Source organism: Copadichromis virginalis, linkage group LG10, assembly GCF_057382275.1.
Source record: "Copadichromis virginalis isolate Kocher_CV1m ecotype Utaka linkage group LG10, C_Virginalis_male_GT1.1, whole genome shotgun sequence".
Taxonomy (NCBI): Eukaryota; Metazoa; Chordata; class Actinopteri; order Cichliformes; family Cichlidae; genus Copadichromis; species Copadichromis virginalis.
The window spans coordinates 7,092,992-7,117,673 of NC_140627.1; the positions used below are offsets into that span (position 1 = coordinate 7,092,992).

The 24,682-nt window shown below is 37.6% G+C and overlaps 1 protein-coding gene across 3 annotated transcripts in view; it reads right to left on the reverse strand.

Moving 5' to 3' along the window:
• The window catches only part of LOC146699754 (uncharacterized), a 37,653-nt gene extending 16,607 nt beyond the window's left edge, over positions 1-21,046 (reverse strand). For all 3 annotated transcript variants that reach the window (XM_085469605.1, XM_085469604.1, XM_085469603.1), the window contains exons 1-3: positions 20,933-21,046; positions 16,055-17,536; positions 14-11,113 (exon numbers count right to left, since the gene is read on the reverse strand). In XM_085469605.1, the coding sequence (XP_085325731.1) occupies positions 14-11,113; positions 16,055-17,536; positions 20,933-20,938 (12,588 nt within the window). In that variant the 5' untranslated portion in view covers positions 20,939-21,046. The remainder of the gene's footprint in view (positions 1-13; positions 11,114-16,054; positions 17,537-20,932) is intronic.
• Positions 21,047-24,682: the final 3,636 nt, after the last annotated feature.

Below are 24,682 nucleotides of genomic sequence, written 5' to 3' on the forward strand. Positions count from 1 at the left end.
CAGACATCAACACCTTCAAATCCATTTTCTCTTTATTCAGCACCTCACTTTCTCTCTCCAGATCTTCTCTGTCGTGTCTCAGATCTTCTTTCACTTTATCAAGCTCTCGTTTGTCCAGTTCAAACTGCTGCTTCCATTCATTTTCTGTGCATTCTCTCTTGGTGACCATTTCTGAAAGGATACTTCTCACACCTTCCTTTTCTCTCTCTAACATTTCAGTGAAACAGCGAATGCTTTCTTTCAGTTCGTCTTGGGTTGGAAGTTTTTCTTCCAACACTGTTTGCAGCCTTGACCTGTTGTCAACATTTTGTAGTAATCTCTCCATTTTGGCTTTTATATCCTCCTTCAGTTGTTGAAGTTTCACTTTCAGAATCTCTAGCAATTTCATTTCATCCATGACTTGGTCTCCTCTCATTTCCATCTCAGACCGCTCTTCTTCCATATTTCTCCTTTCCTTCAACAACAGTTCTCGTTCTTTGGCAATGTCAGTCTTCATCTCTTTCATCTCTTCTTTTTCTTCACTCATGATTCCCTTTGCACGTTCAAGCTCTTCTTGCTTCTTCTTCAGATTCCTCATCAGACTCTCCACTTTTGCTCTTTCACTCTGTAATTCCTTTTTCATGATTTCCACTTCTTTTGTTTGTCTTCTGAGGTCATCTTCCTTGACTTTTTCTTCATTATGTGTTAAGAAAATCTTGCTTAAAATGTCTTCAAGTCTTTCTTTTTCCGTTTGAACCTGAAGGATACAATTTTTAATCTTGGCTTTTTCGTCATTTGTCTCATGTAACAGCCTGTTTACATGTTCCATCTTATTGAGCAGTTCAAGCTTTATGGTTTCCATTGAGTCTCGTTCTTCTTTTATATTTTGTTTCTTTTCTTCCAATATTTCAAATTGTTTCATGATGTCAGACATCAACACCTTCAAATCCATTTTCTCTTTATTCAGCACCTCACTTTCTCTCTCCAGATCTTCTCTGTCGTGTCTCAGATCTTCTTTCACTTTATCAAGCTCTCGTTTGTCCAGTTCAAACTGCTGCTTCCATTCATTTTCTGTGCATTCTCTCTTGGTGACCATTTCTGAAAGGATACTTCTCACACCTTCCTTTTCTCTCTCTAACATTTCAGTGAAACAGCGAATGCTTTCTTTCAGTTCGTCTTGGGTTGGAAGTTTTTCTTCCAACACTGTTTGCAGCCTTGACCTGTTGTCAACATTTTGTAGTAATCTCTCCATTTTGGCTTTTATATCCTCCTTCAGTTGTTGAAGTTTCACTTTCAGAATCTCTAGCAATTTCATTTCATCCATGACTTGGTCTCCTCTCATTTCCATCTCAGACCGCTCTTCTTCCATATTTCTCCTTTCCTTCAACAACAGTTCTCGTTCTTTGGCAATGTCAGTCTTCATCTCTTTCATCTCTTCTTTTTCTTCACTCATGATTCCCTTTGCACGTTCAAGCTCTTCTTGCTTCTTCTTCAGATTCCTCATCAGACTCTCCACTTTTGCTCTTTCACTCTGTAATTCCTTTTTCATGATTTCCACTTCTTTTGTTTGTCTTCTGAGGTCATCTTCCTTGACTTTTTCTTCATTATGTGTTAAGAAAATCTTGCTTAAAATGTCTTCAAGTCTTTCTTTTTCCGTTTGAACCTGAAGGATACAATTTTTAATCTTGGCTTTTTCGTCATTTGTCTCATGTAACAGCCTGTTTACATGTTCCATCTTATTGAGCAGTTCAAGCTTTATGGTTTCCATTGAGTCTCGTTCTTCTTTTATATTTTGTTTCTTTTCTTCCAATATTTCAAATTGTTTCTTGATGTCAGACATCAACACCTTCAAATCCATTTTCTCTTTATTCAGCACCTCACTTTCTCTCTCCAGATCTTCTCTGTCGTGTCTCAGATCTTCTTTCACTTCATCAAGCTCTCGTTTGTCCAGTTCAAACTGCTGCTTCCATTCATTTTCTGTGCTTTCTCTCTTGGTGACCATTTCTGAAAGGATACTTCTCACACCTTCCTTTTCTCTCTCTAACATTTCAGTGAAACAGCGAATGCTTTCTTTCAGTTCGTCTTGGGTTGGAAGTTTTTCTTCCAACACTGTTTGCAGCCTTGACCTGTTGTCAACATTTTGTAGTAATCTCTCCATTTTGGCTTTTATATCCGCCTTCAGTTGTTGAAGTTTCACTTTCAGAATCTCTAGCAATTTCATTTCATCCATGACTTGGTCTCCTCTCATTTCCATCTCAGACCGCTCTTCTTCCATATTTCTCCTTTCCTTCAACAACAGTTCTCGTTCTTTGGCAATGTCAGTCTTCATCTCTTTCATCTCTTCTTTTTCTTCACTCATGATTCCCTTTGCACATTCAAGCTCTTCTTGCTTCTTCTTCAGATTCCTCATCAGACTCTCCACTTTTGCTCTTTCACTCTGTAATTCCTTTTTCATGATTTCCACTTCTTTTGTTTGTCTTCTGAGGTCATCTTCCTTGACTTTTTCTTCATTATGTGTTAAGAAAATCTTGCTTAAAATGTCTTCAAGTCTTTCTTTTTCCGTTTGAACCTGAAGGATACAATTTTTAATCTTGGCTTTTTCGTCATTTGTCTCATGTAACAGCCTGTTTACATGTTCCATCTTATTGAGCAGTTCAAGCTTTATGGTTTCCATTGAGTCTCGTTCTTCTTTTATATTTTGTTTCTTTTCTTCCAATATTTCAAATTGTTTCTTGATGTCAGACATCAACACCTTCAAATCCATTTTCTCTTTATTCAGCACCTCACTTTCTCTCTCCAGATCTTCTCTGTCGTGTCTCAGATCTTCTTTCACTTTATCAAGCTCTCGTTTGTCCAGTTCAAACTGCTGCTTCCATTCATTTTCTGTGCATTCTCTCTTGGTGACCATTTCTGAAAGGATACTTCTCACACCTTCCTTTTCTCTCTCTAACATTTCAGTGAAACAGCGAATGCTTTCTTTCAGTTCGTCTTGGGTTGTAAGTTTTTCTTCTAACACTGTTTGCAGCCTTGACCTGTTGTCAACATTTTGTAGTAATCTCTCCATTTTGGCTTTTATATCCTCCTTCAGTTGTTGAAGTTTCACTTTCAGAATCTCTAGCAATTTCATTTCATCCATGACTTGGTCTCCTCTCATTTCCATCTCAGACCGCTCTTCTTCCATATTTCTCCTTTCCTTCAACAACAGTTCTCGTTCTTTGGCAATGTCAGTCTTCATCTCTTTCATCTCTTCTTTTTCTTCACTCATGATTCCCTTTGCACGTTCAAGCTCTTCTTGCTTCTTCTTCAGATTCCTCATCAGACTCTCCACTTTTGCTCTTTCACTCTGTAATTCCTTTTTCATGATTTCCACTTCTTTTGTTTGTCTTCTGAGGTCATCTTCCTTGACTTTTTCTTCATTATGTGTTAAGAAAATCTTGCTTAAAATGTCTTCAAGTCTTTCTTTTTCCGTTTGAACCTGAAGGATACAATTTTTAATCTTGGCTTTTTCGTCATTTGTCTCATGTAACAGCCTGTTTACATGTTCCATCTTATTGAGCAGTTCAAGCTTTATGGTTTCCATTGAGTCTCGTTCTTCTTTTATATTTTGTTTCTTTTCTTCCAATATTTCAAATTGTTTCTTGATGTCAGACATCAACACCTTCAAATCCATTTTCTCTTTATTCAGCACCTCACTTTCTCTCTCCAGATCTTCTCTGTCGTGTCTCAGATCTTCTTTCACTTCATCAAGCTCTCGTTTGTCCAGTTCAAACTGCTGCTTCCATTCATTTTCTGTGCTTTCTCTCTTGGTGACCATTTCTGAAAGGATACTTCTCACACCTTCCTTTTCTCTCTCTAACATTTCAGTGAAACAGCGAATGCTTTCTTTCAGTTCGTCTTGGGTTGGAAGTTTTTCTTCCAACACTGTTTGCAGCCTTGACCTGTTGTCAACATTTTGTAGTAATCTCTCCATTTTGGCTTTTATATCCTCCTTCAGTTGTTGAAGTTTCACTTTCAGAATCTCTAGCAATTTCATTTCATCCATGACTTGGTCTCCTCTCATTTCCATCTCAGACCGCTCTTCTTCCATATTTCTCCTTTCCTTCAACAACAGTTCTCGTTCTTTGGCAATGTCAGTCTTCATCTCTTTCATCTCTTCTTTTTCTTCACTCATGATTCCCTTTGCACGTTCAAGCTCTTCTTGCTTCTTCTTCAGATTCCTCATCAGACTCTCCACTTTTGCTCTTTCACTCTGTAATTCCTTTTTCATGATTTCCACTTCTTTTGTTTGTCTTCTGAGGCCATCTTCCTTGACTTTTTCTTCATTATGTGTTAAGAAAATCTTGCTTAAAATGTCTTCAAGTCTTTCTTTTTCCATTTGAACCTGAAGGATACAATTTCTAATCTTGGCTTTTTCGTCATTTGTCTCATGTAACAGCCTGTTTACATGTTCCATCTTATTGAGCAGTTCAAGCTTTATGGTTTCCATTGAGTCTCGTTCTTCTTTTATATTTTGTTTCTTTTCTTCCAATATTTCAAATTGTTTCTTGATGTCAGACATCAACACCTTCAAATCCATTTTCTCTTTATTCAACACCTCACTTTCTCTCTCCAGATCTTCTCTGTCATGTTTCAGATCTTCTTTCACTTTATCAAGTTCTCGTTTGTCCAGTTCAAACTGCTTCTTCCATTCATTTTCTGTGCATTCTCTCTTGGTGACCATGTCTGAAAGGATACTTCTCACACCTTCCTTTTCTCTCTCTAACATTTCAGTGAAACAGCGAATGCTTTCTTTCAGTTCGTCTTGGGTTGGAAGTTTTTCTTCCAACACTGTTTGCAGCCTTGACCTGTTGTCAACATTTTGTAGTAATCTCTCCATTTTGGCTTTTATATCCTCCTTCAGTTGTTGAAGTTTCACTTTCAGAATCTCTAGCAATTTCATTTCATCCATGACTTGGTCTCCTCTCATTTCCATCTCAGACCGCTCTTCTTTCATATTTCTCCTTTCCTTCAACAACAGTTCTCGTTCTTTGGCAATGTCAGTCTTCATCTCTTTCATCTCTTCTTTTTCTTCACTCATGATTCCCTTTGCACGTTCAAGCTCTTCTTGCTTCTTCTTCAGATTCCTCATCAGACTCTCCACTTTTGCTCTTTCACTCTGTAATTCCTTTTTCATGATTTCCACTTCTTTTGTTTGTCTTCTGAGGTCATCTTCCTTGACTTTTTCTTCATTATGTGTTAAGAAAATCTTGCTTAAAATGTCTTCAAGTCTTTCTTTTTCCGTTTGAACCTGAAGGATACAATTTTTAATCTTGGCTTTTTCGTCATTTGTCTCATGTAACAGCCTGTTTACATGTTCCATCTTATCGAGCAGTTCAAGCTTTATGGTTTCCATTGAGTCTCGTTCTTCTTTTATATTTTGTTTCTTTTCTTCCAATATTTCAAATTGTTTCTTGATGTCAGACATCAACACCTTCAAATCCATTTTCTCTTTATTCAGCACCTCACTTTCTCTCTCCAGATCTTCTCTGTCGTGTCTCAGATCTTCTTTCACTTCATCAAGCTCTCGTTTGTCCAGTTCAAACTGCTGCTTCCATTCATTTTCTGTGCTTTCTCTCTTGGTGACCATTTCTGAAAGGATACTTCTCACACCTTCCTTTTCTCTCTCTAACATTTCAGTGAAACAGCGAATGCTTTCTTTCAGTTCGTCTTGGGTTGGAAGTTTTTCTTCCAACACTGTTTGCAGCCTTGACCTGTTGTCAACATTTTGTAGTAATCTCTCCATTTTGGCTTTTATATCCTCCTTCAGTTGTTGAAGTTTCACTTTCAGAATCTCTAGCAATTTCATTTCATCCATGACTTGGTCTCCTCTCATTTCCATCTCAGACCGCTCTTCTTCCATATTTCTCCTTTCCTTCAACAACAGTTCTCGTTCTTTGGCAATGTCAGTCTTCATCTCTTTCATCTCTTCTTTTTCTTCACTCATGATTCCCTTTGCACATTCAAGCTCTTCTTGCTTCTTCTTCAGATTCCTCATCAGACTCTCCACTTTTGCTCTTTCACTCTGTAATTCCTTTTTCATGATTTCCACTTCTTTTGTTTGTCTTCTGAGGTCATCTTCCTTGACTTTTTCTTCATTATGTGTTAAGAAAATCTTGCTTAAAATGTCTTCAAGTCTTTCTTTTTCCGTTTGAACCTGAAGGATACAATTTTTAATCTTGGCTTTTTCGTCATTTGTCTCATGTAACAGCCTGTTTACATGTTCCATCTTATTGAGCAGTTCAAGCTTTATGGTTTCCATTGAGTCTCGTTCTTCTTTTATATTTTGTTTCTTTTCTTCCAATATTTCAAATTGTTTCTTGATGTCAGACATCAACACCTTCAAATCCATTTTCTCTTTATTCAGCACCTCACTTTCTCTCTCCAGATCTTCTCTGTCGTGTCTCAGATCTTCTTTCACTTTATCAAGCTCTCGTTTGTCCAGTTCAAACTGCTGCTTCCATTCATTTTCTGTGCATTCTCTCTTGGTGACCATTTCTGAAAGGATACTTCTCACACCTTCCTTTTCTCTCTCTAACATTTCAGTGAAACAGCGAATGCTTTCTTTCAGTTCGTCTTGGGTTGTAAGTTTTTCTTCCAACACTGTTTGCAGCCTTGACCTGTTGTCAACATTTTGTAGTAATCTCTCCATTTTGGCTTTTATATCCTCCTTCAGTTGTTGAAGTTTCACTTTCAGAATCTCTAGCAATTTCATTTCATCCATGACTTGGTCTCCTCTCATTTCCATCTCAGACCGCTCTTCTTCCATATTTCTCCTTTCCTTCAACAACAGTTCTCGTTCTTTGGCAATGTCAGTCTTCATCTCTTTCATCTCTTCTTTTTCTTCACTCATGATTTCCACTTCTTTTGTTTGTCTTCTGAGGTCATCTTCCTTGACTTTTTCTTCATTATGTGTTAAGAAAATCTTGCTTAAAATGTCTTCAAGTCTTTCTTTTTCCGTTTGAACCTGAAGGATACAATTTTTAATCTTGGCTTTTTCGTCATTTGTCTCATGTAACAGCCTGTTTACATGTTCCATCTTATTGAGCAGTTCAAGCTTTATGGTTTCCATTGAGTCTCGTTCTTCTTTTATATTTTGTTTCTTTTCTTCCAATATTTCAAATTGTTTCTTGATGTCAGACATCAACACCTTCAAATCCATTTTCTCTTTATTCAGCACCTCACTTTCTCTCTCCAGATCTTCTCTGTCGTGTCTCAGATCTTCTTTCACTTTATCAAGCTCTCGTTTGTCCAGTTCAAACTGCTGCTTCCATTCATTTTCTGTGCATTCTCTCTTGGTGACCATGTCTGAAAGGATACTTCTCACACCTTCCTTTTCTCTCTCTAACATTTCAGTGAAACAGCGAATGCTTTCGTTCAGTTTGTCTTGGGTTGGAAGTTTTTCTTCCAACACTGTTTGCAGCCTTGACCTGTTGTCAACATTTTGTAGTAATCTCTCCATTTTGGCTTTTATATCCCCCTTCAGTTGTTGAAGTTTCACTTTCAGAATCTCTAGCGATTTCATTTCATCCATGACTTGGTCTCCTCTCATTTCCATCTCTTTCTCTTCATCTTTGATGTTTCTCCTTACCTTCAACAACAGTTCTTTTCTATTCTCACGTCTAGTTTTCATCTGGATGACTTTTTCTTTTTCCTGGTTACATTTTTTGATCTCTTTTTTTATCAAGTCTTGTTTTGTGTCTTGTAAGATCACCCTTTTTATACCATCCTTAGTTGTTTCTCTTTTATATTCTTTCTTTACAGTCAGATACTCAGTACTGTGTTTTTCTTTTTGTTTGCCCCAAAACATTTTATTGAAATCTTTCAGTTTCATTTTTTTTTCAGTTTCTTTTATTTCAGTTGTTTTCCTTTCCTCTTTTATGTTTTCATTTTTTTGTTTTAATATGTCTATTTCTTTTTTGATTTTACAGCCTCTCATGTCAAGTTTCTGGTTCTTTTTCAACAACTCTTTCACTCTTTCAAGATCCTCTTTGTCTTGACTCTCGTCTGCACTCAAGTCATCCAAGGCATCTTTTTCTATCTCATATATTTTTTTCCTTTCATTTTCATGCTTTCCTTGCTCCGTCTTGATTTTTGTCTCCACTTGTTCCCCATGTTTTGGCTCTTGTTGTATGTTTTTTAATGCACACCGTATAATTTCCTTTTGCCTATTTAATTCACTTTTAATATTCAGTGTTTCTTTCCTTTTGGTCATGTAGAAATTTTTTTGGTCTTGCATGTGTTTATTTTCATTCTGAATTATTCCAATGATGAATTGAGTGTTTTTAATTACCTTTTTATATTCCCCTAAGTATTTCTTGATTAGTTCCCATTGTTTTTGAATTTGTTTCCTTTTTTCTTTCATCCTCATGTCTTCAATTTCACTTTGCATCCCTTTCTTTTCTTTTTGCAACTTCTGCTTTATTTCTTGTTCACCTTGATGTTTGATGATCTCCTCTCGTCGTTGTTCAACCTCCTTTTTCTGCTTTGTTTCTCTCACGAGGGCAGTTCTTTCTTCTTTGAAAGTAGCCCATATTCTTTTTATCTTCTGTTCTTTTTGAATGCTTCTTTTGATTACACGTTGGTTTTCTCTTTTCTTCATCTCCAGCTCAACCACCAGAACTTCTATCTCTTGTCTTTCCCTTTTAATATTTTCTAGTCTCATATCAAGCTTCTGTTTTTCTCTTTGGATTTTTTCCCAGATGTTGATTGTTTCATCCATCTCTGCAGTGTCTTGTATGGTAACTCTTCCAAAGAGTATATTAAGCTGATATTTTAACCTCTTCATTTTGTTTGTTATATTCTTATTTTCAGCCTCAACTTCTCTGAATCCTTTTCTGTCCTTTTCTAAATGAGCATTCACATTTTCTAGAATTTTCATCTCTGTCCTAATTGTTCCCATGTGTAAATTAAACTTGTCTCTTATGTCTTGGATGTAAATAGTATACTGAGAAACTTTTAAGCTGTGGTTTTTGATTTTCTCCATTAACATTTTCACATCTTTCCTTCCAAAATGTTTTTCATGTTCATTGGGTAGATGGATGAACAGATTATGGTCTCTCTGCTTCTCCTCAGCCAGCTCTTCCATCTGTCGTTTCAATTTTACCCTTAACACTTCTAGTTCATCCCTTTTTCTCATAGTCATCTCCAGTCTTTGGTCTAATTCTCTTCTTTTCTTTTTGATCTCGGTCCTCAATGCTTCCTTTTCTTGTTGTATTTCATACCACATTATTTCAATTTCCTCCTTTTTTCTCATACTTTTTCTAAAAAAACGCTCAAATTCTTTTACCTTTATTTTCAATTCTGATTGCAGCAGCTCCATTTCTCTTATTTGCCTTTTGGTCATGTGTACTCCGTCATCAAGCTCCTGTTCTTTTCTTTCAGTTTTCTCCCTCAAATGGTTCACCTGTTCATCCTGTATTTCTGTTTCAGTTAGCTGTTTAACCATTTTCTCATTCTTTATCGCTGTTTGGATCTGTTCTGTCATCTCAGTCTCTTCTCTCTTGATTATTTGTTTTACATTCTCACTAACTGATTTTTTATTTTTTTGACCCAGACTGTCTAATGAAAGTTTTACCTCCTCCAGTTTCTCATTAACTTGTTTGAGGCTTTCTGTTCCCTCAGTTTCTTTGTCCATTTTGTTTTTTGTCAGTTTATCTCTTTTATTGTCCATTGTCTTCTTAATTTCAGTCTTGAAAATTTCAAGAGCAGTTCTTTGCTTAGGTGTACTACCATGTTCCATGTCTGGTTTTGCGCCTTTTGTCAAGTTAAGGTTAATGCAGTCAAGGTCTTTAAACTGTCTTAGTTTTATTTCAGTCTCCTTCATACTAATTTCTATCTCTTCAATTTTCCTTCTGGTCTTAGCAGCTATTTTCTCGACTGTGCTCTTAACTTTTGCCATTTTTTCTAAATTCTGCCGAATCAGTTCAGTTTGCCTCTGCATTTTTATTTTAAAGATGTCTAATCCATCTCTCTCTTTCAAAGTATTTTCTAACCTTTGATCTAATTCTCTTCTCTTCTTTTTCACTGCAGTTTTCATTGATTTTATATTGCTCATTTCTTCTGTCATATGTACTTCACTTTGCTTTATTTTGGTTTTTACAATTTCCAAAAACTCTTGAAACTGTTTGATGTCTTTTAGCAATCCTTCAATTTCACTGCCTTCATTCTGTTGATATTTGTCCATGTTATTTTTTTCCGCTAGGTTCTCAAGTCCTCCTCTTAGCGTTCTTATAATCTCTTGTGTTTTGTAAATCTCTGCCCTGAGTCTTTGTATATCGGCTCCTCTGTCCTTTTTATCTTCATCGGTGTGTTCAACATGTTTTTTCATCTCTTCTCCTGATTTCTGAATTAGTTTTTGCTTGTTAACATTAAGCCTTATCAAGCTAGACTCTTGTTTTATTTTTTTGGCATCGTCCCCCTCTTGTACTTCATATTTTATTATTTCATTTTTGAAAACTTTGGTGTTCAGCATCAAAATCTTTCTCTGTTCAGTTTCTTCCAACAGCTTAGTTAATACTTCCTGGGCATTTTCAGTTTCCCCGACTGTAATTACAGTGTCTGCCCTCTGCAGGTCATTTATTTCCAAAATGAGCCTTTTTATATCTTGAGTTTTTTCGTTCATGTTATCAATAGTGTACTTTATTTGTTCCTTTATTTCCCCCTCTTGCTGCTTTAGGTTACGTATCAGTTTTTCCACTTCTTCCCTTTCTCTTACAATTATCAGTAATTCAGTTTTATCATGCACTACTTCTTCATGAATTTCAGTTCGCATCTGTAAGCAAAAGTCCTGCTCCCCATTTTTGCCTTCTGCAAAACAATATTTGGATTCAAAATGCTCCTTCTGTTGTTCTTTTATTTTTTTATTTTGATGCTGATCATCTAATGTTACAGAATTTTGTAATGATGTTGTATCTGTTATACTTTTTTTCCCTTTTTTGTCCTTTGGAATTGCTGATGCTTGATCCTCAAGGGAGTCTGTGTCTATTTCATACTGTGATTCTTGAAGTTTGGATGCGTTCACTGAAAAAGTATGTTTGATTGTAGATTGTGCCGATATCCATTTGTTGACCCAAGTTTTCATGGATGTCAGTTTTTCCTTCACAAAAACAGAAAAAAAGAGCTTTTTTTGTTTTTGATGACACCAAGACAACAATAAAGATCTTCTTAAAACATCTATGTTTTAATTTTTTGTTTCACATTTATGGATCTTACTAGGGTTGGGCCATATGTAAAAATTTTCCAACCGACAATTGTCAGTCCAATAATCGACGATGGGCGATATATTCGCGCATACGCAGACTTGTTGATTGGCAGAGCAATGTAGCCATGCATGGAGTGATTTGCACATTTACAACACAGATGAAGTCCAAACATGGACGAACTAATTTCCCCAAAAAATTAGGGCTGTCAACATTTATGCGGTCATCACGATTAACCCATCTGGAGTGCAGAATGAATAAACTTTGGACAAACTGCTCGAAATGCGTTGAGAGAGACATTTAAGGGATTTTGACTCAGTCTGCGATCCAGATGGGTTAATTGTTAAACGCGTTAGTCGTGATGGTGCCACTTTAACGTTGACAGCACTAAAGAAATATAAAGTTGCCAAGTTGGGATTTCTTTGGCTTTAAACCAGATGAAAATAGTAAACCTAAGGATGTAACCAAAACGGTCTGCCCCTTGTGCAGATGTATAAGTATAAGTACTCAAACACGACTAACTTGCATGAGCATGTACGTGTCCACCATCTGGCTGAGTATGCTAGTGTAGTGAAGCAGATTTTGGGGTAGGATTTTACGTGATGTCCTCGATTGCAGCACTAACATCCACCTTCCCAGCTGATAATTAGCAACCTTATAAGAAACAGCTGCGCTTCACTACCACATGGAGGTATTTGGCAGTCTTTTCCCATCCAAGGTGGCTGAGAGCATTAGGCAGCTTAAGCACTGCAGAGCTCCTCAGGAAAGCTGCTCATTTTAGTATTGCCCTTTAGTAGTGATGGCCAAATGAAGCTTTCCGAAGCACTGAAGCTTGTATTGAAAAACGGTTCATTACTCGAAGCTTTTCAACACAGTCCTCTCTGGTGACATCTGGTGGCCAAAAATACGAAGAGCAGCTTGAATCCACAAAATAAAACCAACTGCTTCATTATGATTGCCCACTCTACTGAGTGGAATTCTGTCTGATATTGGGCCGCCGTTGTGTTGCTTTGAACGTGTATTTTTTGGTGGTTAAAAAAATGTGTTTTATTTGTTTAATAAATAGTTTTGACCAGTAAACTCTCCTTGTTATGCACCATGGTGTGGTCTTCCTTTGCTTGTGACTTCTTGATGTTGGTAAATACAATAATTGAAAAATACCACGTTACATATAATATGTACAACACATTATGGAGTATGCTTCTGCTCTGAGGTCCTGCCTCCATGCACTTATGCAATCAATCGCTAGACAGGTGTATTTATAAATAATATTATATTAGGGAAATTTCCCCAGACATATTTTTGACCTGGGGGTAGAATTGATTGTGAAATGGAAAAGGAAAATGCTTATGAACTTGCAAATTAAAAACATTATGCATTTAAGGTAACCCTTTTTCATTTTTATTTAAAAAGAAAATTTGTTCTAGTGTGCGATGGCCGAACCTGTTCCTTTTCGTGGAGATAATTTCTCCTGCCTTAAGGAAAATCCCTTCACATGGCCCAGAGGAGGCTGGAGTGCAGAGAAACTGGTAGAGATGCAGTTATACAGTCTACCTGGGCCCCACAAACGATCAGATAAAGAGAATAAATAAATTCAATTGCTGCACATTTGGCAGACTAACATTTTCAGATTAATTAAACAATAAAATATATATTTTTACAACATTACATGTAAAGAGTCAAGTGGAAGTTTTTCTAAAGTTATTTAATGATATTTATATTATGGAAGCAGATTTTTGACATTTTACCTTTTTCCCGTTTTCAGATATAATAAACACGCACAAAACAAAAGCAAACGGCCAGAACACAAAGCTGGAAAACCCACCGGATTGACAAAAAATCAACTCAAAATTCTCCCACACAACAGAACCTCCTCAATTCCTCGCTGGCTCCAAATCTCTCAGTGGAATGATCAGTGGTTCGCTGTCACCATCAAAACACTCCACAAATCCCGTGAATGATTCGCTTCCTTATAAACCATTGAATCAGATACCGAAGCAGTTAGGCTCTAAATGAAGCTTCGGACGTCACCGATCACGTGACTCTGGCCAAACGAATCAAGCTTCGACACAGTGCTTCTGAAGCAGTGTGTTGATTTTTTTGACACACGCACCAGAGCTTCAGCTTCAAGCGGGCCATCACTACCCTTTAGAGAATGGTAAGAGGGACTCTTGCGTTTGTCATAATGTGGCATATAGTAGGGTGGACCTTGACGACTGTTTCCCTCTTTTGTTACAGGATTGTGCCATACTGCTGCTGTTTTGTGCTATCTTGTTTTGTGTCGTTCTTTCTTGTTCAGTTTTGTTCTGTCTTGTTGTGGCCTTACAAATGTTTATGGACTGGCCTCGACTGACTCTTTATGATCTTTTACTTGGAATTGTTTTATATATTGTAATCTTGCTTTTATAAAGAACTGTAACTTAGGGTGGGTTTGTTTTATTTATCTCTTTTACTAATTTGTTTAATGTTTTACGCTTTGTTTTATTGCTTTAGTGGAGGTGCGGCCGCTTGTTGAGGGGCTAGGCACATGAGGTGGAATCCCCTCCTCGATGCATGAGAGTGTACACACCAGGCATAGGTAGACCGCACCATTTAGATTTCAGTGTGAGTGACGGTGAGGTTTGCTGTGGAACTACATTGGTGAGTAATTGGTGGTACCCTTGGGCACTCCTCTCTGTAGGTTGCCTCAAGTGGCCGGTCTCAACTATTTTGTTTAGTTACTTTATCGAGTTATTTTACTAGGGTGGCAGCGAGCCTTGTGGTTTTAATCATTGTTTGTTAATTGTTTTAATTAACAGTCTTGCAGTCTTGGCCCTGCTACCCTAAGAACTCTGATTTCAGTTCTATGCTTTTTAGTAGTTTTTCTTAATAAATTTTGATTTGTAAAACTGATCTGCCTCACCTCTGCTGTTAATAACTAGCCTGTGGGCTTAGGTAGATAGTGTAACATCTACACTGGCTATAAAAAAATCTTTCCTGGGGTGTAACTCTCCTCTCAGGTGGCGTTGTCACCTTCCCTGGTTATCCCTCATTTGCGCCACCACACAAGGCTATCACCAGCTTCTGCAGCTCCATCAACAAGCATTTGGGCACACTCTCAGGAGGGTGCATTTGCTCACAGATGACAGAGGGTGCTTTTAAACCAGTACTCTTAATATTTTTTTTTTGACTGATTCTATTTGCTCCATCATTATTAGCAAACTTACTCATGGGCAAATAAATAAATCGCCAGTGGGCTCAGCCTATAGTTGATATATTCGTCCAATCACCCAACCCTAGATCTTACACACACTGCTATGCTCCTGAGCCTGGCAGTTGCAATAAATGTAGAAATCTTCTATCTCACTTAGGCTACGTCCACAGGTACCCGGGTATTTTTGAAAACACAGATTTTTCTATGCATTTGCACCTTTCGTCCACACGCAAACGGTGTTTTCGGTCACTGAAAACAGAGATTTTTAAAAACTCCAGCCAGGGTGGATATTTTTGAAACCTCAGTTTTTGCGTTTACGTGGACGAGAAAAAAGGAGAAAACGCAGCATCAAAGGTGTGCGCATTTTTTGACGTCATACTGTGCGCCACGTTATTGTTTCGATGAAATGAGTTTCTACAATGGTGGACTTACACAAAATACCATTACTGTTAATTTTACTCTGCAGTGTTTAAATGCTTACACATTTGCTGTCCCTCCACACATAGGACTCAGTTCTGCTTCTATTCGCCATCTTTGTTTACGCTTTCCCACCCAGGCTGACTTCTGATTGGCCAACATTTCTACACGGATAGCAATATAGCGCCACCTGCTGCTTTGGCATGTTCCTAGCAGCGTTTTCCTTTGTTTTTGGCTTTTACGTGTGGATGGGATTTTTTTAAAAAAATGGAAAATCTCAGTTTTCAAAAATACCCATGTAAGTGTGGACGTAGCCTTACATGGATAAGGATCAAGATGACATGGAATGAGTTTTTTGAGCAGAAGTTATTCATGCTTAACTGTAAATGTTTACTGTTCTTTTTTTTCATTAAATTAAATATAACATTATCAGCATCTTATCAGCACAGTGTGATGCCATTCTGGTAGCAGACTTAGCTTTGATTACACACAGGCACACTGATGTCTGCATGGACATTTGTGCCCACCGTCTGATGACATAATTTACTTTACTATAGCAGACTTAAGTGCACTCAATCATTCTTCACCTTTCTTTCTCTATTGCCTGCCACTGGTGTATGTCTATCTTTTCCATGTTTAAAGGGCACCCCCCACCCCAAAACAAAAAAACACATCTGGTGGTAGGCGGTATTTTCGCCACTGACTCCAAAATCCACCGTTCCCAATGCATAACTGATTATTTTTACACATTCTTTTGCATTTCAGTTTGTTAGGTTTATACAGTAAAATTACTTATGTAATTAACATTCCATGCTTGAACCAAGTGGGAAACATTGGAGAAAAAGTCAGAAATGTTAACTTTGCATAGCCTGGGGATAGTTCTTATCATCTTTAGGATGGCTAGAATAATTTCCACAACTTATTGACAACAGCAACTACAGTATGTGGATATCAGTAACCATACCCTTTCAATTGTCAGAATATTAAAAAATTATGTATACGCAAATTACAATTTCAAGCTCAGTTAAACCCAAACTGTTATATCAGGCATCTTACTACTTTTTTACAGTTTTATTGGAGTACTTAATGGAGTATTTCTTCCAACAATTCCAGTCGGTAAATAAAGGAATCGTTATCAAATACTGAATGTCTATCAACTAAAAGCAGGTTCAATAAAAATCAGGGGATCCTGACAAGAAATACCTAAAAGGAAAGAATAAATACTTACCATATAGTTCTTGGCTTCTTCCTGGTTCTTACTAATCTCCCTTTGGGTTCTCTGCATTTTCTCCCAAGTGTTGTTCATTTCTGCACCAGTTTTTTCTATTTTACCTTTTATCTCAGTGACAGTATTTTCCAGTTTTTGTTCAACCCTTTCCTTTTGTCGCTGTATTTTTGTCTTCATGATTTCTAACTCATCCCTCTCTTTCCTTATCTTCTCCAGCAAACGCTCAAGCTCCCTTCTTTTTTGCTTTTCTCGAAAATTTGTCCATTTCGTTTGAGCCTTTACTTCTGTAAAGTCCCTCATGCTCTGCTTTGTTTCTTCACCCTTGTTACAAAGCACTTCATTGTTTTCTTCTTCCTCAGAGATCAAATTCTGCATGTAAGTATTTGGTTTGTCTTTTTCTACATTTTCCCTTCCTGTCTTTAGTTTCATTTCAACTCTCTTTAAATCATCTCTTTCAGGCTGGATGTGTGTCACTTTAAAGCTTAGATCTGAATCTTGTTGCTTTTGATAATCAATATTCATCTTGATGTTCATGTGATTGTTCTCTGCCATTAGCTGCTGCTTTGCACTTTGAGTCACTTCCAGTTGTTGTTCACTGTCTTCCAGCACATCCCAAAGTTTCTCCATCTCTTCCTGGATTCTACACAGTTTTCTCTTCACTGTGTCAAATGTGGCTTTTCCATCGTTTCTTTCTCTCTGTCCTTCTTTATACATGTGAATTTTCTTCATTTCAGCCTGTTTTATAATGCTTGCCCATCTGTGCTTGACCATGTTGATCTTTACATACATAATATGTTTAATGTGGTTAATTTGTTCACTGTTTTTTGAAATGTCCTTTTTATTTCTTTTTAATGCTTGCTGTATGTTTGCTTTAGTTTTCTCCATTTTTTCTTTAACTTTCTTTACTTCAAGCATTATTTCCCTGTTTTTCTCAGTTGCATTCTCCAGTATATCCAGTTCCCGCTTTACCTGCTCATTAAGGGGCTCTTTGGGTTCCTCCCTTATTGGTGATTCTGTCTTACTAGCTTTTATAGTGTCTAGCTTGTGTCGCTCGTTGATGAAGTATTGACGTCTTCTGTCCAGAGTATCCTTTTCTTGATATATTTTAGTCCACGTTTTCAGAAAGTTTGTTTTTTCCTTAGCAACTGAATTTTTGCTTTGTTTGAGTTTCTCAGTTATATTTTTTATTTGGAAGTTAAATTGCTTTAATAGTAGGTGATGTTTATTTTTTTCAGATGTCAGTCTCTCAATGTCTTCCTGTTGCCCCTCTGTCTTTGTCTTTAAGAAGTCAATTTCATTTGTCTTTCTTTCTGTCTGTCTCCAGAGTTGTTCGATCTCCTCCATTGCTTGACATATCAGTTGCCTTTGTCTTTTTAAAGTTTCTTTTTGGGTTTTCATGTCAGTTCTTGTTTGTTTGCTATCTGATTGCTTTCTGTTTTCCATTGTTGAGTTCCATTCTGTTGTCATCCTGCTGTCTTTGTTCTGTTGGTAAAAATAAATGAATAAACAAAGTGGCCAAACCATAACTAACAAATGACAAGACATTCTAAACTCATACTGTGTTGGAAGATAACAAGTAAAAGAGGGATAACCAGAAATTGACAGATGGATTGGGGCCACAACTGCAGTCATGTGGATTCTGTACCAGTCCATCATGGTGAACAGAGAGCTAAATATAAAAGCGAAGATCTCAATTTACTGTTTGCTCTACATCCCTACCCTCACCTATGGTCATAAGCTTTGGGTAGTGATTGAAAGAACAAGATCACAGATACAAGCATGACATTAGCTTTTTCTGAAGGGTGGCTGCTAATCCTGCACATTGAAAGAAGCCAGTTCGGGTGGTTTGTGTGCCCTGGAGGCCTGGGGTTCTCTGCTTAGACTGCTGCCCCCACGACCCAGCCACAGAGAAGATGGATAAATGACATAATTGTTTATATCACATTTACAGTATTTTTTTGGCAACAATGTAATAATGTAGTTGGGTTATCTGAGGTCTGTTCTATAGCAAATGTAGAAAAAATGTTTTAAGAAGAGCCAATATAACTCGGTGTTCTAAAGAATGTGACTGTTTCCTTGCAAGACCATAGCGCGGCTACGTCTGCAGCCTGTCCAAAGCTTGGACACAAACATTTCACTGCATGTGTTACTCTGTATGATTGTTGTTTAATGCTTTTTAAAATCATATTCAAGTAGATTTTGAAATGAAGATAGCTTGTATTTTTGTTTTTTGCATTAGAGGTGTTTAAGAAAAGTTGAACTGTCAAATATAACACCTAAGTTTCTGAGACTCGACTGAAATGAAGGGTCTAAAAAACTGATATGCTGCCTAATTTCTGAGAGCATGTGATCAGGTGCAATAATCAAAGTTTCTGTTTTATCTGCATTTAACTGAAGGAAATTGTCATTTAACCATTGTTTGATTTCTGACAGACAATTATTTAAACAAGACAATTTATACAACTCAGAAGCTTTGAAAGAACAGTACAACTGAATGTCATCAGCATAGAGATGATAAGAAATATTATTGTAACGTCTGATAATGTGGCCTAGAGGGAGGATATACAGCAAAAAGAGAATAGGACCTAAAACAGATCCTTGAGGTACCCCAGAAGACAGAACTGATGTTTCCGACAGCACATGATTTATACAGACAGTAAAGGATCTCTCAGATAGATATGACATAAACCATTTTAAAACAACGCCAGTAATCCCAAACAAGTCCTTCAGCCTATTTATCATGATGCTGTGATCAACAGTATCAAAAGCAGAGCTGAGATCCAACATAACCAGAACAGTGTACTCTCCAGAGTCTGCTGCCATCAGAATGTCACTAGACACTTTAAGCAAAGCGGTTTCAGTGGAGTGCAATTTGCGGAAACCAGACTGGAAAATGTCCAGAACATTGTTCTTTTCCAAAAAGTTTATAAGTTGTTCTGCAACTATTTTTTCCAAAATCTTTGACACCAATGGAAGTTTTGATATTGGCCTGTAACTGCTTGGAAGAGATGGGTCCAAATTTGGTTTCTTTAATATTGGTTCAACAATAGCTTGTTTAAAATAGCTGGGAACTGAGCCAGTATAAAGAGAAGTATTAATTATTTCCAGAATACAGGGGCCAATAGAGTCAAACACACTAATGAAAAATGATGGAGGAAGTACATCAAGGTGGCTTGAAGTCAGTTTCATTCGACCAAGCAGAGCACTGATGTCCTGTAAGGTAACAGGAGTAAAAGAGGACCAGGTATCAGAGGTAAACAACGTGTCAATGTGATACTGAGAGGATGATGGAGAAATATTAGACCTGACAGCAGCGACCTTATTAACAAAATAGTTTAAAAAGTCATTACAGTCAGATTTAGTATAGACTGGTACATGAGGAATATCAGGAGAGACAATGTTTTTAATTGTATCAAACAATACTCTGGGATTTTTCTTTTTTGAAGCTATTAAATTAGCAAAATATTCCGTTCTGGCATTTTTTATCATGTTGTTAAGTGAGAAAATTGATTCCTTGAGATGTACCCTATGGACCTCAAGCTTGGAAGCCTTCCATAAACGTTCTAATTTGCGACAATATCTCCTAAAATTTCGAATACTTTCATTTATCCAAGGACAGAAATTTGAAGAATGGACAACATTTAGTTTCAGAGGTGCCACCGTATCTAAAATAGATTTACATTGATTGTTAAAAGACAAAATAAGGTGCTTATAAATAAAATGTATTGTTGTTGTTGTTATTGTTATTGTTATTATTGTTATTGTTGTTATTGTTGTTATTGTTGTTATTGTTGTTATTGTTGTTATTGTTGTTATTATTGTTGTTGTTGTTGTTGTTGTTGTTATATTTTTTCCCAATAATAATAATAATAACACAAATGCATAAGCTGCAAACATGTTATATAGTTGTTTGGAATAGAATTACAATGAGATTATCTTGGTTTAACAAGAGGTAACTGGATATGTTCAGACTTTAAATGTAAACATAGCCAATTTGCATTGAATTACCCTGATGACTAAAGATTTTACATGGGGGGGGGGGGATTATCATTTTCATTTAACAAGTGAAAATAACATTAAAAACTATTAATTAACCAAGCATAACTTTGTTTTCAACATATAACTCATTAGTTGGATTAACATATGTTTAAGTTCAAGTTCAAATTCTGCTAACTGACTGAGAAACACACCTGGCAATGTATTCAAAACTGCATTTGTAGTAGATATCTCCAGACCAAATTTTACCATTATGACACAGACTCACAAGTCTGAGGTGAAAAAAAACTAAGCGTAAATTTAGAGGTAACTGTGCTTTTGCTGTAACTGCTCCAAAGTTTTGGAATGATCTGCCCTTCCACGTTAAGCAGGCCTCTTTTCTTTCTAAGTTTAAAATGTTTCTTAAAACATATTTATTTGCTGAAGACTGGCCTTTTTTATAACAGGTTGACTCTGTTATACTGTTCATTAAAAAAAAAAAAAAACTGGAATATATAGATAGATATTCCAGTGATGACCTGTGCTCTAAACATTTCTAGGAATCTTTTTGCAACACATTAATGTGTTGGCTACTATACAGAGTTTATCAAACAAGTGTGAGTCTACTATTGGATAAATAACTGTATTAGGTATTACTTTCTCTCTGTGAAAGCTTATAAATATTTTAAGTATATGTATATAAATAATATATAATAATAATAAATATAAATACATCCTGAATGTAAAACTAATAAAATTACAACATATTAGTAAAACTGAGTCAATGTATTGAACCAAATCAAAAGTATTGTTTTTATGCCTTCTATCTATCCTATGTCAGTTCCCTGCCCCCAGTCCCCACTTCAAACCTTGGATGAGTAGAAAAACTATAATTCATCCTACCTCCATGTTCTTTTGCCTTGTAAATTTAAAAACAAAGCTGTGTAGCAGGTCATCTGAGAGTCCTGTGCTGGTTCACTTTGACGGCAGTTCTGAGGTAGTGTAGCAAGTGAGGACTAATCTGACCTAAACATTGTATATCTTCTCTGTCCACACCACCACTTTGATTATCAGATAAACATGGCATCCAATAACTGTGTCTAATTGGATAATAGGTAATGTTTGGCTGCAAAAACGTCATGCTCCCTGAGTCTGGTCTCAGCTGATAAGGGTGGGGTCCATACTTGGCTGCATAGAGCCATTCTCCATGTATGCAAAACACACAGACTTGTGTGCTTACTATGCTTCCGTATTCCAACATTTTAAAGATACAAATAACATCTGCTAGCTTTTTTAGTAGGAATCGCTTGTGAAAAGTAGTGTGCAGTGTGATTATGTACAGAATTTGTTCAAACTAATAAAACCTTGACTTGAAACCCGCATTAAAAGGGAATACGGTATTTAACAACATTTACATACACCATATACTTGTATCTGACAATACAGGAAAACCACAGTTCTACAGGTTCAGAGGAGACCATGTTGGTATTTACAAAGTGGTATATCAAAACCACAAATTCTTTGCAATTGCATTATTCTTAAAATATTTTATAAATATAACTTAATATGACTTCACTGTTTCTAAGACAGTCATAGAGTGGTTTAAATGACTTACACATTTTATACAGTGTCCTCACTTTTGGGGATTGGGCTGTATTTTAAGTGTCTCCGATTTTACAGAAAAAAAAGCCATGTGAAAATATTTCAGTTTTAATTGCATATGTCAGAAATATGAACTATTCAGAACAACTTGAACGGCTGAAAGGTTACAACTGTAGACAAGATAAGGAAAAGCTGCCATACTTTTAATGGTCTTGCAGGCACTGCCTCATCCTCCTCCTCTGCTCAGTGCACAGAGGGAAAAACAGAGAAAGAGTGAGATTATAAATTTATGAAAGTTGAAAATAAAATACGTAGCAACTTATTGGTTCGTCACAAAATATATTACAGATGTTTCTTGTCAGGAGTCTGGGCCTCAGTCTCTTTCTCGGCAGTGTTGGTGACGTTTGAGATAGTTTAGGTGGGTTGTGCATTAGTTTATCTCAGACACAGACTACTTTGTCTTGTCATTTTTTTATTCATTAGAGATTTAGTGGATTACTGGTGTTGGGGCTCAAGTCTAGGGGCCCATCTGCTCGGGTACTACTACAACCATTTGTATTGGGGATGGTGGGTGCTGGTCTTGAGTGGACACACACATCATAGCAAAATTGTATGTTCTATGTTTCTCTGTTTTGTCTTGCAGGCAGAGATGGGCAGTAATCCAATTACTTTTTCTTAAGTAACAAGTAAAATAAGAGATTACTATTGCAAAAAAGTAATTCGATTACTGTTACTTTCCCGTGAGCACGCTGTGTTACTGCTTTACTGCGTTACTAAACTGCGATTTTGTTTGTGACAGTGTCACATGACAATGACGTACAAGCGTGTGACGTCCGTGGCAGCAACAGACATGTGTGGATCAACAATGGATAATATGGAGTGCGGGAGAGAGTACAACCATGTAGCATTAAAAGCTTGGATGTACTGACATTACTTTGGGCACTGGGCACTGGGCAAACCTCCACTGGCCCCACTCCTGATAAACAGGTGAAAAGAAATTTAAGAGCAACAGGACTTAGCACTGCAGAATTTTGGAAACAAAATGTAAACTGCAGCTTTATTTATCCCCCTTAAGAGATGGCTTCTCAGATGGCACAGCCACATCCAAATGCCTTCCGGACAACTGTGCACAGACTATGCACCTTTTTAGTTGTTAACTTATTTATTGCTTTGTTATACATTGCAAAATCTTCTAGATTTATAGTTTACGACAGCAGATCACTTCTCAACATCGATAACAATTTGCACATGTAATCTTGAGCAGTTTTAAACCCGACTGGTCCTGGCTGACTGAGATACTACGTGGCGTGGACAGGACGCTCACCCGAGGCGAAGAACAAAGAAGCGCCGGGAGGAAACGCGCTGGCGTTCGGAACAGACTGAGGCAGCAGGCGACTGTGCACCTCTGACCAATATCCTGCTAGTAATGTTCAATCATTGGAGAACAAACTAGATAATCTGAGGGCAAGAGTCACCTTTCAAAGAGACATGAGGGACTGCAACATTCTGTGCTTCACTGAGACATGGCTGACCCCCGCCATGCTGGACCGTGCTGTAACTGCATCTGATTGATCTGAACAGAACGGCAGAGTCAAACAAAACCAAAGGTGGAGGATTGTGTCTTATGGTAAAGAGAAAGTGGTGTGACACCAGGAGCATATCTACGCTCTCCAGCGGCTGCTCTCCACATCTGGAATACCTGAGCATTAAGTGTCGCCCTTTTTACCTGTCCCGTGAGTTGGTCTACAACCCACCCCAAGCAGACACAGGTATGGCTTTGTCTAAACTACATTATGTGCTGAGTGCATTTCAAAACAAGGATCTGTGTTCACCCCTCATTGTGGCAGGAGACTTTCTGACAAGTCATGCCGAACTTTTACCAACATGTCACATGTCCGACAAGGGGAGACAGAATCTTGGACCATTGCCACACGCCATACAAGCAGGGCTACAAAGCTATTTCACACCCAGCTTTTGGGAAGTCTGACCATAATGCCATCTTCCTAATTCCTCAGTGTAAACAACACATACCAGAGAGATGAAGTAACCACAAGGGAGCTGAAACGCTGGTCTGCCAAACACTACAGGACGCGCTCAATGACGTAGACTGGGACATGTTCAGGGCATGTGCACTTGACATCAATGGGTTTATGGAAGTAGCAGTAAGCTTCATTAGCATGCTAATGGAGGAGATCATCCGCACTGCAAGAGCCGTGACATTCCCGAACCAGAAACAGACAGATCGATCCGCACTGCAGTGAACGCCAGGACCGCCACCTACAACGCAGGTCTCGCGTCTGGCAATATGAGCGCCTACAAAACTGCTTCATACGGCGTGCGGCACGTGGTGAGGGATGCCAAACGCTGGTATCAGGAGCGCGTGGAGTCTCGCTTCCACCAGGGCGACACGCGGAGCATGTGGCACGGACTACGCACAATCACGGACTATAAAGTAGGGGTGGATTTTAATAATCGATTCATCGATTAAAATCAATTCTGGCTTGGATAGCGTGATATCGATTCATTAAAATCCTGAATCGATTTTTTTAATATAAATGTATTTTGCCCAAAATTCCAGAATCTCAGGTGAAATGTCACAAAATTTTGACAACCACCAGACATTTAAAACAGTAAATGAGAGCAGGTACAGACTTCTGCACAAAGACGTAAACACAAAGCGTGGACCCGCAGATCAGAATCAGTGAGATGTCGCCTTTCTCACGGCACGGACACGGTCGGGGCTGAAAGCCGACAGCTCACTGATTCTGATGTTTCAGCGGGCCTGCGCTTTGTGTTTACGCCCTTTTTGCGCTGATTCTAAAGCTGTTAGTTTTATCTCTCTCCAAACAATATTGACCGAACCAGCAGCAAAAGAAGATCCAAACTAAGCTTCACATAAACATTGTCATCGTCATGGACTCCCTCTTACTTTTGTTGTTTTGCTTCCACCACACACTTCATGCACAGCTCTCTCTCTTTCTCAGTGTACTTCAAGAACAGTTTCCCGTCTATCCCCGAAATCTGTTTTCTGTATTATTCGCTTGCTTGTTA